We start from the raw sequence: 13,885 nt of genomic DNA, 5'->3' as shown, positions 1-13,885 counted from the left end.
ACGGGGGTTACCACCACAACTGGCACCGGCCACCTTGCGACCACAGCTAGCAACAGCCGCCTCAACAATCGCAAAGTGGAAGAAGGCCCGCTCGGAGTCAATGTCCCCCACTGCTCTCGGGACACGGTCAAAGCTCTGCCGGAGGTGGGAGTTGAAGACCGTCTTGACAGGGTCTTCTGCCAGGCGTTCCCAGCAGACCCTCACTATGCGTTTGGGTCTGCCAGGTCTACGCAGCATCTTCCCCTGCCATCTGATCCAACTCACCACCAGGTGGTGATCAGTTGACAGCTCCGCTCCTCTCTTCACTCGGGTATCCAAAACATACGGCCGTAGGTCAGATGATAAGACTACAAAGTCTATCATCGACTTGCGACCTAGGCTGCCCTGGTACCAAGTGTACCGATGGGCATCCTTATGTTCGAACATGGTGTTCATTATGGCCAAACTGCGGCTTGCACAGAAGTCCAATAATGAAACACCACTCGAGTTCAGATCAGGCGGGCCGTCCCTCCCAATCACACCCCTCCATGTCATGTTGTCATTGCCCAGGTGAGCATTGAAGTCCCCCAGCAGGACAATGGAGTCCCCTGATGGAGCACTATCTAGCACTCGTCCCAGGGATTTCAAAAAGGGTGGGTACTCTAACTGGTATTTAGCCCATAAGCGCAAACTACAGTCAGGACCCGTTCCCCGACCCGAAGGCACAGGGTAGCTACCCTCTCGTCCACTGGGGTAAACCCCAACACACAGGCAGAGAGTCTTGGGGCTAGCAAAAAGCCAGTTTTGAAAAGTTTTGAATTGGCACCGTCTTCCTGACATCACTCACTCCTGCCTATAAAGGACACAAAGACATATTTTGAAAGATTGTTACTGTTTATACAATAAATTAGGCCTACTTTTCAAACCTTAGCTCTTTCATATCTTTCATATTCTATGTATTATACTTACTGTACACACCACATTACACTTTACTGCTTATTCCACATAGTTGGATGTTAAACTCCATTTTGTTGTTCCATTATTGGTCATTTTAGGTTAGTCCAGTCATCCAGAAACAAGATTCAGGATAGATGACTAGGCTAATATCTCCCGCTAACACCACAGACATATTGGACCTGAAAAATATTTTTTTCTACCTCAGAGATAAGTACTTGTAGTTGTTCGCTACCATTTTAGTCTGGACTGTACGTAACATTACTATGATAAATATATAGTTACCACTTAAAATCATTCTAGTTATTAATTTAGCCGTGTTGAATTCAATTTAATTACGTTAACAACTTTGTTCAATGACCATGCCAGTCCAGTTCTCACTGCCACCTGGCTGCGGTCTGTGTAGCTAGCTAAAAACAGTATGAACAGCTGAGGCTCTGTCCTCTGAGCACATACTTAGTATTTTGATAGAATCAAATTCATGACATTTTTATCACTCACATATTTTTGTTTCTGCTGTTGGACGATAGAACAAGTATGAATTACTGAGTGGAGCGCGGGTCCGGTAGACTACCTGCTTTCCGTTGCTATCCCGAAGCTCTCCTCATGTTCACTCGTCTCATTGCATGAGTGAAAAAAACAAAAGCTCTCCGCTGCTCCTTTGTCACTCAACAGTAGGGCTGTAGCGAAGCCTCGACGAAGTCGACGGCTCGATTCTAAAAATTTGTCGACGTCAGATCCGGAAGTCGACGCACCGCGCCCACTTGTTGCATCCCCAGGAGTTTGTTTATAGAGGAGGAATCTGCCTGTTTTTCCTCTAGTTCGCCCTCTTTTCCGCCTTCACTAACATCTCCGCCAAATACCGAAGACCCGGAACAACGTCCGTCCACTACTAGATTATTTTCCTGTTTTGCCCCTTCGTCTCCCGGCAACGGACAACAACTTCCGGGGTCAGATGCGCTGCTTCGTGTCTACCGCAGATGTAGAAAATCACCGGGTGCGCTTCTCCCTTCATTAAGGAGCTTCTTTCAGACATGAGGAGAGCTGTTTTGGTGGTAGCAGTCTCTCCTCCGTGCTGGTCTGTTTGCTGCTGGGTGTTTTTGGTTTATTTAAACTTGGTAACTTGAACTTAATGTTGGTAAAGCTACTGTTAGCATCTTCGCTAACAGCTTCTCGCGTTGGGATAAGCTGTTACGTTTTGGTTTAGAGTTCATCTTTTTTGTGGTGTAGATCTCCCTTTTATTACATTTAGAGTGTTGTGGGTTTTCGGTTTAGTGTAAAATATCACCTGAGTTTGGTTTAACCCGTAAGACCACTCGCCTCACGCACATAAGTGACCTAAACAAAGCAGCATGGAGACACTCCATCTTCTACCACCTCTCAGGCAGCAGCCTGCACTCCCAAGTTCTACACGTCACCAGAACATAACCAACCGCAACACAATAAAAGCAGTGTTATACAAAATGGAAGGCCTGTAGTGTTTATTCTCTTACAGTAAGAATTTATCAATTTTTTTGATGAATTTATTTGAGATTTTCTGGTTTTTGTTAATTGTGCAATAGAAAAATAATCATTAGATTAATTTTCTAAATAGTCATTAGAATAGTCGACTATTCGATAAAATAATCGTCAGAATAATCGTTTTAAAAATAATCGTTTACCCCCAGCCCTACTCAACAGAGAGAAGGAGAAAAACCTCTCGCTCTATAAACTGCGATAACGCAATACTCGTGAACCGAGTCACTACTTTTGGCCCTTCTTTAGAGAAATAAATCTAGGGGTGAAAAATCTGTAAATCTAGCCAAAAAGACAGTTGGAAAAACAGAAGTGGAACTGGAACTGAAGGGGATTATGCAATCTGATTGGTTGGAAGCGTCATGTGGGGCGCTGTGCAAACTAGATGCAGAAATTAAAGGAGAAGCGCTACAGCCCAATATTGCCCAAAATGTTTAATCCATTTGTTTATCCACAAGGATGGAAAATTATTTTCCAGGAAAACTCAAAAATTTCCAGGACATTTTGCAATTCCCCCCATTTTCCATGTGTTTTCCATGACTGGAAAATTGGACTATCATTTTCCAGGTTTTCCAGGTTTTCCAGGACGCGTGGGAACCCTGCTTTCAGTAGAGATGAACTACTGTGTATCAGGCAACAAACCACAGAGACGGATTTTCAAAAACTTGAGGACCCGGGGAGTTTACTGGAAGTTTTGATCGGAGGTACTGCTGTTTGTTGGAGAAGGAAACGCAGGAGGGGTAAACGAGCAGGATCGCTGGTGAGACTCCGCCAGCGGGGATTTCGTATGCCTCTCCCAGCAATGCACCTAGCGAACGTCCGATCCCTACCTAATAAAATAGACGAGCTGCTCCTTCGGAACAGGACTAATAGAGACTTTGCACACTCCGCTGCCCTCTGCTTTACTGAAACGTGGCTCAGTGACTTGACTCCTGATAATGGATTATACCTGCCTGGGTTTTGTTTACATCGTGCAGACCAGAAAAAAGAGCTATCAGGGAAGACGAAAGGAAGTGGAATCTGCTTCTACATTAATGAATGTTGGTGTACAGACGCTACAGTTCTCAGCAAACATTGTAGCTCAAACTTGGAGACAATATTTTTGAACTGTAAGCTGTTTTACTCCCCGCGGGAAATATCTTCATTCATTTTGATTGGAGTATACATACATCCTCAAGCAGATGTGAGTGTTGCATTGCAGACTCTCGCCGATCAAGTTACCTCCACAGAGAACAAATACCCAGACTCAGTGCTCATTATTTTGGGTGAATTCAATCAGGCTAAACTTAATATCGAACTACCGAAATACAGACAGCACATCAGATGTCCGACTTGAGGCAAAAACATACTGGATCATTGCTATACAGTTCTTAAAGGGGCATACCACTCTGTCCCTCGTGCAGCTCTCGGCCTCTCTGACCATAATTTGATTCATCTTATCCCCACTTATAAACAAAAACTAAAATCTGTAAAGCCAGCCATCAGGACAGTGAGGAAATGGACAAAAAAGCAAAAGAGGAGTTACAGGACTGTTTTGATTGTACAGACTGGAGAGTATTTGCAGATGCCACAGGCGATCTGAACGAGCTAACGGACACTGTGACATCCTACATCACCTTCTGTGAGGAAGTGTGTGTGCCAACAAAGACTTTTCGCACCTTTAATAACAGTTGAGACGGGCAAAGGAGGCCTCTATACAAATCACACAGGAACACTTTGACTAAGGAGATCAGAGCTGCTAAAATCAAGTATGTAGCAAAGCTGAAAAACCAGTTTACAGCCAACAACCCCACATTATTGTGGAGAAACATTCAGCACATTACCAACTACAGGAGACCATCCTCCATTTCTGATGCTAATCATGGTCTTGCTGAGGAGCTAAATGGCTTTTACTGTCGCTTTGAGGAAAGAAATGTCACACCCCTCCTCCACTCCAGCATAGCTGCAGCCGCCACCCCTCACCTGGACACTCTTACTCCTCTTTCCTCTAAATCACAAGCTGCGTTCCTTGTGAAGGAAGAGGATGTCTGCAACATCTTTAGGAGACAGAACGTGCGGAAGGCACCAGGCCCAGATGGAGTAACTCCTTCCTGCCTCAGGACCTGTGCTGTCCAACTAGCACCTGTCTTCACAACGATATTCAACAGATCGCTGGAGCTGTGTGAGGTTCCATCATGCTTCAAAAGCTCCACTATCATCCCAGTGCCTAAGAAATCCTCCCCTACCGAATTGAATGACTACAGACCCGTGGCTTTGACATCAGTAGTCATGAAGTCCTTTGAGCGCTTGGTGCTGTCCCATCTTAAAAGCACCACAGGCCACCAGCAGGATCCCCTGCAGTTTGCCTATAGAGCAAACAGGTCAGTGGATGATGCAATTAACATGGGGCTGCACTTCATCCTGGAACATCTTGATTAACCAAGGACCTACGCAAGGATATTGTTTGTGGATTTTAGCTCTGCTTTTAACACCGTTATACCAGAAATCCTCACCTCAAAGCTTTCTCAGCTCACTGTTTCCCCTGCTATGTACCAGTGGATTTCCAGCTTCCTGACAAATAAGAGCCAGCATGTGCGGTTGAACAATGTTACATCTGGCACAAGGTTGATCAGCACCGGTACACCACAGGGGTGCGTCCTTTCTCCACTGCTCTTTTCATTTTCAACTTCATAACCTTACAACACCAATGACTGCACCTCTAATGACTCAGCTGTTAAAATCCTGAAATTTGCAGATGACACCACTGTCATTGGGCTCATCCAGGATGGTGATGAGTCTGCTTATCAGCGAGAAGTTGAGAGGCTGGTGGTCTGGTGTAGTCAGCACAATCTTGAGCTTAACACCCTTAAGACTGTGGAGATGGTCGTGGATTTTAGGAAGCTTCCCACGGTGCTGTCCCCCCTCACAATATCCAACAGCCCAGTGTCAATGGTGGACTAATTCAAGTTCTTGGGAACTATCATTTCCAGGGATCTGTAGTGGGAAAAAAACATCAACTCCATCCTCAAAAAGGCTCAGCAGAGGATGTATTTCTTACGGCAATTAAGGAAGTACGGCCTACCACAAGAGCTGCTGATCATCTTCTACACTGCTGCAGTCGAATCCATACTTTGTTCATCCATCACTGTCTGGTTTGGGTCAGCCACAAAAATGGACAAATGCAGACTACAGCGTATTATTAAAACAGCAGGAAAAATCATTGGTGCTCAACTGCCCTCTGTCCAGGAACTGTACATCAGCAGGACCAGGAAAAAGGCAGTGAATATTGTCCAAGATGCCACACATCCTGCATCTACTCTCTTCCATCTCCTCCCATCTGGCAGACGCTATAGATCACTGTACACAAAAACTACCAGACACAAGAACAGTTTCTTTCCTTCAGCCATTTCTCTCCTGAATCTGTATTCTTTTACCATCCTTTTATTATAGGTTTTAATGCTTATTCAGTATGCTTATGGATATGTGTGTGTGTGTGTGTGTGCGTGCATGCATGCGTGTGTGTGTGGGTATGTATATATGTGTGTGTGTAAATGAACATGTGTGTGGGTATACTGTACATGTTCTTATGTGTTTTTAGGTATTTTTATTCTCATTTATTGTGGTTGTTGTCTGTTTTAGAGAGCGAACATCTACCGAAGACAAATTCCTTGTAAATGTAATTTTACTTGGCCAATAAATCTGAAATCTGAAACACCTTTGTTTGGTAACACTTATAATAAGTTTTAACCAGGTGTTTGTCAGTAAATATTTTTAGAGACTTTTATCAACTTTTAGAACACCTTCGTGCAGTTAAGCTTTTAACAAAGTTGTAACCAGGTGTTTTTATAGTTGATAATTTGTCGTTTAATGTTAACCTTTTTGAACGTTTGAGTGTGTTGCATTATTTTCATAATGCCTGTTGTCTGTTTGCTTGTGTTTTAGAACCTTTTTATAACAATAAAACCCTTTTAATATCCACTGTCCAGTCCTTATGTTATCCCCATCCTTCACATTTTACCATCTCCTGTCGGGGACGTAACATACATGACTTTTATTTATTAGATGTTTTTAATCCTTGCCTCCTACATGCACTGTTTTTTTGACGACAATATTGAAACTGACAATGATGCTATTTTTAACACTGGGTGTATACGCTATTAAGGTAATACTGCCAAAGCCTATAAGAGAACTGTTCAAAACTGAATGAATTGTCCTGAAGAGGATGTGATGATTATTAGGATTTATATTAATTATGGAATTTTTTTATCCCCATCAGCTTTCACCGTTTCCTGTGTCTGACTTTTAGCCACGCTCTCTCTGCTTTCCTGCATTCAGGCCTAGCTAAAATGGTCTTTTCAGTCAGCTAGGGCTCAGCTTTATCGCTGGACCGAACAGTCTTCATGAGGCAAAAAGCAAGAGGAACTCCAAGGCACTAAGAAAAAGTTTAAAAGCCTTTATTGTAATGGCTAGGTCACATATGGCCTCAGTTGGTAAGAACCTCTCCTTACTGGTGAGAGCGGTTTGACTCCCTGATGAAGGCTACATTGCTGAAACGTGTTAAAGGCCATATATGACTTAGCCATTACAATAAAGGCTTTTTTACTTTTTCTATTTGAGAGCTGTTTCATCCAAACAACACCTCAAACAAACTTATGTTGAGACCAGGAAGCGCTCCTTGATAAGTTTTTAGTCTTCATGAGGCAATTTGTTCCATAAGAGTGTAGGAACAGATGGTTTTGTTACCAATTAAGTCTCACAACACACTTTAAAACTAAAGAGCACATGAAATACAAGTTACACCATGCCATAAAACACCCATACATGTTTATGAAAACAAAAACTGTATAACTACTACCAGAAATAATATCACAATAGGAAGAATGTTGTGCTGCACATGGTTTAAACTTCGTTTAGTCATTAAACAGCTCATTATTTGGTTTTCTGATTAAAGTCTGACAGATAAAGCGGATTAATTCCCTTGTATATTTTTATTGTGCTCTCTTTCTATTTGACAAGTAGTCTGTTTATAAGGAGTGGGAGTTACTTACACATAATTAACCTCGCAGGACTTCACATTGCCTCTGTCTTCATCTGCGAGATCGTCTTTATGCTTGACCTCTCGTTCCATGCTTGTTCTGATCTGCTCACAATTCAAGGGAAGGAGAAAAGGGAAAATGAGAGGAGTTGTGTATTAAATAACACATTGACCTTCCTTAACTGAGGTTGCAAACGTTTTCCTCGCTCTCTTTAACTAGTCAGGTCCCTGCAGAGACAGCATGCCTAAAACCAAAAGGAGTAACAGCCGAAAAACACAATTTACAGTCACCTTCAGCATCTGGTCGTCCCCAGCTGTCTTGCTGCTGGCTACGATGTCTCCATCGTCACTGTAGGAAATGAAACAGCTATTCGCTCCCATGAGAGCCATTTTACCCTGGTGTGCAACAGAAACCAAACAAAGGACAACAGATTGGACAAAACTGCAGTGGGACCGATCTTTTGACAGATATGAAAAAGTTATGTAATATTTGATGTAAAAAACACAAATCTGACAGATTCAGGGGTTTGAAAATAATCAAAAACAACTTTTGCTCTGTCTAAACCCAATTCATCATGCAGGAAATCATGAAAGATATAATTGTATAAAGCATTTTACAAGATTATTTTCTCAATAAAATTAATAACATTTTCTGTTAAAGCTAAAACCTAAAGATTTAAAACGTATCTGTATGTCAACAATGTAGCATTAAAAGTTTATTCTTCAACACAAATACAAACCAAATCCATATATTTGACATTTTAACGACGATTACGTTCTTCCTCCAAAACAAATTCAACCCATTTTACCTGCTTGGACAGTGAAGTGGCTAAATGGCTGCACACAACTGAAACACCTGAGTCATACAAGCATTTGCTGGAAGATGTTCTGATAACGAAGGCAATTAGAGCCAAAGCTATTGTTTTAATTAAGATGTCTTCAGCAGCAATAAGTCTAGTTAACACCAGCATCCAGCCTCCAGAGGGGCTCCAAAAGATTTGACTCTACACTGGCTGTCGGAGTAGATAACGAAACCGTAAGACTAAAATTGCAACTAAGTCTAAGTAGTAGGATGTGACAGAATGAAGTTAATTGGATGGTGTACAAATGTCCAATCTTGGTGTCAATGATAGCTAGATATTGTTTTATAATTAGACACGAAATAAAACTCCTGCATAATACTAATGAACGTCTGGAGCACGTAGATTTAAAGGAAAAAGTTTCCTCACATCCTGGAAGACCGGTTCCCATTGCTCTCTTGCACCAATGGCATCGGCGCGCCCCACCACCAAACCCTCAGAGTTGATGCCCAGGTACTTTCCATATCCAGATTTTAATGCTACCCTGCAACAATAAAAAACTACAAATGAGCATACTGGTCTTTAAAAATGCACACCAACTGCCTGAGATAATCAGTAAACAAATGCGTTATTATAATAGGTGCATTATGTAGAAATGCAGTAAAAATGATGTGGAAAAACATGGTTACCGCAGCCGCTTTAAACAACTCTGGAGCTTTTTGCCAGCTGTCGTTAAATTCCAGTTGTCGGCGCTGCAGATTTAACTCGCAGGAGACACGGCAACCCCACACTCACATTTGGTAAACAGTTACGTCCCTCCTTCGTTTTGAAAGGAGGAAACCTGACAATCCCCAGAGCCAGCTGGATATGAAATATGTTTTAGTATAACCTTCCAAAACAACAAACATTAGACTCTTTTGGGATTTTCTCACTGTAAAATTCTCACGATATTCTTACATACTGCACCTTAAAAATTATTTAATTGTTCACAGGCAGCACATCTGATTCCTTGCATAGATCGAGCCAATACAGATCTTTATTAACATCAAAAAGTATAACGATATGAAAGATGACAAATACAATGGTGTAGGATGGAGTTATAGTGTGCAGCTTGCGTACTCACCGTGTGTCTGAGAGTTTGACGGCAGTAAACTGTTCTGGTGGGTCTGGACCCTCATCATCTGAAAAACATCAGACTATGTTTTTTTTACCTTTTATAGTGACACAAGACTGATGTTTTAGTTTTTTATTTACAAATGGAAACGTTTTTCAGCACCTATTTACCTTCTGAAATGTTGTTGGTGCTCACAATGGCCCTGGAGCCCTAAAATTTGGACAAATATAACCCCGTAATAAAGCCCTACTGTGAAAAGAAGGTTTAACCCTGCCCACTTGGCCAAGACATAAAAATCAAATCACCTACATGCTGATTGACCAAATGTTCCACCACGCTGTCTGACACGTGTAACTGTGTATGTGCTAGTGTACGCGAGTGTGTGTGCGCGTAAAGTGACAGTCCAGCGGATTGTGGGGCGTTTGCCAGCAAATGAGAAATAAGTGTCCCAGTACATCCTGGAATGCAGGTGTTTCAACATTGTTGTGTTTGCCTCTCATCCAAAAAAGACGTTAGCAGTAGCTCAGGCTAGCATTAGCAGTAGCTCAGACTAGCATTAGCAGCAGCTCGGGCTAGCGTTAGCAGTAGCTCGGGCTAGTGTTGTTCTGAGGCTTTTTCGTTTCTCAGTGGCCTTTGCAATATTACTAATTTCTATAGAATGATCTTTGCTTACATCCTTTTTCATCTTTGTGCGCATGCGCGAGTGGCTGTGTGGCAAATACAAACTGCTATCAATATGTGACATACATTTTTAAGAGAATTTATGGACAAAATCCCCGATATATAAACACTTTAACGTCTAAAGACGAGGAGATTTAGAGAGAAGCTTGTAATCTGTATTGAAGAGTAAATTAAAGTTATTAAAAGCACGTAAGAGCTCTGGGATGACCGAAAATGTCGGTCCCATGCATCAGAGTTTTTTTCCCCAAATCTGCTAGGGAGACATTTTGAAAGTTGAACCGATCTCTTCTGAGAACAGAAAGCTGTGGTCAAGCTAATAGCAGCAGTTAGCTCCGACGAGCAGAGTCACAGCGTTGTTTACATCACCTGTGGGTGATGGCCAAAGAAAACGGATAAATCCTCACAGCGACTGCAAAGCCGAGTAAGTCTTCATTTATCTGTGCCCTTATTTATCCGTGGGAACTTATCTTGGTCCAGATTAGCATAAAAAACATTCAAAATTAAACTTTAACAGTAAAGTTTTCTTCAAGCCCATGACCACCGTGGCAGCCGCGGTCACATGATGCAAGTCTGTTCCATTTAAATGTTTTCTTTGACCAAGGACGGATAGTGTCCTCGTAAGCAAGGCGCCTGGCCTCGCAAGATATCGCCTCGCAAGGCCAGGCGCCTTGACATTGAGAAACACCCTTAACCTCCCACAGCAGCTGCTTTTTTACAGCTCATTCTCAGATAATTTAGCCTGACAAGCCAACTTAAATTTGTAGATATACTAGTGTGGTCACGACCCATAGACAAAGCTCAGTTGTGAGTTGAAATCTACAGTTGTCTTTCAAACTGTGTCCACATGCAATAGGACCGCTCTAAGACCAATCAGAACAATGAAACTTATTCATCGCTATGGAAATCATCCAACAGGGGAGTCTGCCAAACACGTAGAAGAAGAAGATAAAGGACTTAAGTATGTCTATCTGCTCATGTCTCAAAGAAAAGCCCACGTCTAAATCGTCCAAAACTGCTGATAAAGCCGTTTTAAACGAGTGCTTTTCCTGAGCTGACACCATCTTTGTAGTTTTGCTCCATTGCAGCTCTGGTGCTAAGCCTACCCAACATCTCTCTACAAACATAGAGAGCTGTAATTTGCCATAGCCCAGCCAATGGTAGACCTGCTGAGGCTACTGTGAAGCGTTGCTAGACCAACCTGCAAAATGTTTTGCTACTGTGACGGTTTGTCTTGATTTCTAGGCTAGCTAATTAGGAACCATGCAGTGGCTGCACTGGGGGGGGGGGGCTATAGCTACCCCTGGATTAGTCATTGCACCCCCATAGCGCCCCCAAGTAAATATTTGATTTATTTTTTTACAATTTCATTTTAATTTAACGTGCGGATGTGATAATATTTAACATACAAAACAAAAATAATCAGTAAATTATCATATAGATAGTAAAAATTTTAACCAAAACAGGTAATTGATGTTAACCTTTGACCTCATTTTCCACCTGTGAACGAGTGAAAGGTAGAGCTAGCGGTAAGATGGATCGGTTTTTGTTGGTCACATTTCCACGGGTTCAGTCAGAAACGAATGAATGTTTGGAAGTGATCTCAGACCCACAGAAACCTACGGATCTGGATGAAGAGAGTCAACCCTCAACCGCCGCAGCAGTCCAGGGTTTTCCCGCTGGAAATGCTAACGTTAACGTTAGCTAACCTTGCAACACTATAGATGGTTTTCTGTGTAGCTGTATGTGTTTATGATTTCATGGAAAAGTCAGCGATTGTTCACATGTTTATGATGTATATTAATGATTGTTTCAGGTGTTGTTGAGGTGTTGTGCACGCATGTGTATCTGCTAGTGTTGAAGGTGTTTTAGAGAACAATAGGTACGCATGACCACTTCCTTCTTAACACCCTCAATAAAAAGACTAGCTCCTTCATAGCACCTGCAGAAAAACATTTCTGGAGCCGCCACTGGAACCATGAGATAAATTTACCACTTTCCCCTAGAAATTAAAAAGTTTATTTTTGTGTTGTCACTCAGAGGTTCTGTCTAATTTAGTTGTAAACTTTTTTTTATCTATCAGAGAGCAATTCAAATGTGTCGCAAAAATAATTTGACTCCGGATCAAGGAATATGTAAATGGGTACAGGAAATAATAGGGGCAACGGTGGCACAGGAGTTAAGTGCTCGCCCCGAAACCGGAAGGTTGCAGGTTCGAGCACCGCTCAGTCTGTCGCTGTCGTTGTGTCTGACAGCCTCGCCTCTGTCAGTGCGCCCCAGGGCAGCTGTGGCTACATTGTAGCTCATCCCCACCAGTGTGTGAATGTGTGTGTGAATGGGTGAATGACTGATTGTGTTGTAAAGCGCCTTGAGGGGTTCAAGGACTCTGGAAGGCGCTATATCAAATACAGGCCATTTACCAAATAAGTCCAGAATAAAAATCCAAACATAAACTAGATTAAAAAGGAGGATTGCCAAAAAGTTTATCTTAAACATTTTCTTGACTGCGATTCCAGTTCTGTCAATAAAATGAGGCAAAAATGCAAAAATTTTAATTTAAATAAAAATAAAATGTTGAGAATATTTTACACTTAAAGAAAAATCAATCAACAGATGATATATAGGCAGGATTAGTGGCACAAAAAATTGGTGCACAGTTTAAAAAGATATTTTAAAGTTCAAATATGATTTCCAAGCACATTAAATAAAAACATTACCAATAATAAAGTTTTACTGTGGTAAGAAAAAGACAACCTGTACCTCTAAAGTAACTCCTTAATCCTGACACCAGTCTATTCTCTTACCTTTGTGTGGTGCACCGAGTGTGAAGAGTCCAGTATCCAGGGCATGGATGTATGAGTTATTCTGCATCTCTATGGCAATTGTTCCAGCAATCTCTCCAAAACCACTCACACACCACCAGCCTCCTAATAAACAGAGTGAGAGAGACAAAGTGAATGTGTTTAAATACTTGGAATCACTGAGAGCCAGTGATGAGAATAACTGCATTACTAATGGAAGTTAGCTGTTTCTCTTGCGTGTTTTCTAATTACCGTAAGTACAGTCTTCTTTCATCATAACTCTGTTTCCATTACTGATAACAAAATATGTGCGTTACTAGAATTCACCAGTGAGGTGTGCTGAAGCTGGCATCAGCTGACTGGGAGCTAAAAGGGCAGGTGTTTACATCCAAGCGCATCACGGCCAGCGAGGAACGGGGAAGACGTGATCAGGCTGCAGACCCAGAGACCGGCAGAGTTGCTGCTGCAGGCGTGAATCTGTGGGTCTGCAGCCGTACCCTTCTTGGTGTAACAGTGGGATGTTCCAAGTAAGGAAGGTCTATTCACCACTCAGACGTCAGATCATTACTCCCTATTCATGATCTTCTACCTTCCTTATCATTTCCTTAGTTCTGCTGTAAAACTGACTACCAGTCTCAGACATCACAGGCGCTCAGGTCTCTTTACCACCCAGCATTAGCATTGCCTTGTTTGGGTCCAACCCAGAACAGTAACCTTTAGTCCTCCATCAGATTTCTGCCCCTTCTAGTGTCCTTTTTAAGGACCATAGCTATTCTATTAGTATTCTATTAGTCTCTACAACAATTTATCTAAAATCTCAGATTACCTAAATGAGTTCAAGGAGAAATTTACAGTAGTTGCAATTTCAGAAACCTGGATCAAAGATGGAAAAGAGTTATTGAATAAACTGGATGGCTATGAAATGTTTACTCAGAGCGGACAAAAACAAAAGAGGGGGTGGGGTAGCACTTTTTGTTAGGACTGGTTTTGATTGTACGATATTAACGAATATGACCTTCATTGTTGAGAA

The 13,885-nt window shown here is 42.0% G+C and overlaps 1 protein-coding gene across 2 annotated transcripts in view; it reads right to left on the bottom strand.

Moving 5' to 3' along the window:
* Positions 1-13,885, bottom strand: part of frg1 (FSHD region gene 1) — a 31,745-nt gene that overhangs the window by 5,572 nt on the left and 12,288 nt on the right. For both annotated transcript variants that reach the window (XM_054743807.2, XM_070550176.1), the window contains exons 3-7: positions 12,859-12,981; positions 9,386-9,443; positions 8,692-8,806; positions 7,754-7,858; positions 7,476-7,567 (exon numbers count right to left, since the gene is read on the bottom strand). In XM_054743807.2, the coding sequence (XP_054599782.1) occupies positions 7,476-7,567; positions 7,754-7,858; positions 8,692-8,806; positions 9,386-9,443; positions 12,859-12,981 (493 nt within the window). The remainder of the gene's footprint in view (positions 1-7,475; positions 7,568-7,753; positions 7,859-8,691; positions 8,807-9,385; positions 9,444-12,858; positions 12,982-13,885) is intronic.

This window comes from Nothobranchius furzeri, chromosome 4 (genome assembly GCF_043380555.1).
Source record: "Nothobranchius furzeri strain GRZ-AD chromosome 4, NfurGRZ-RIMD1, whole genome shotgun sequence".
Taxonomy (NCBI): domain Eukaryota; kingdom Metazoa; phylum Chordata; class Actinopteri; order Cyprinodontiformes; family Nothobranchiidae; genus Nothobranchius; species Nothobranchius furzeri.
The sequence above is the reverse complement of the archived record's forward strand: the minus strand, read 5'-3'. Positions and strand labels throughout refer to the sequence as shown.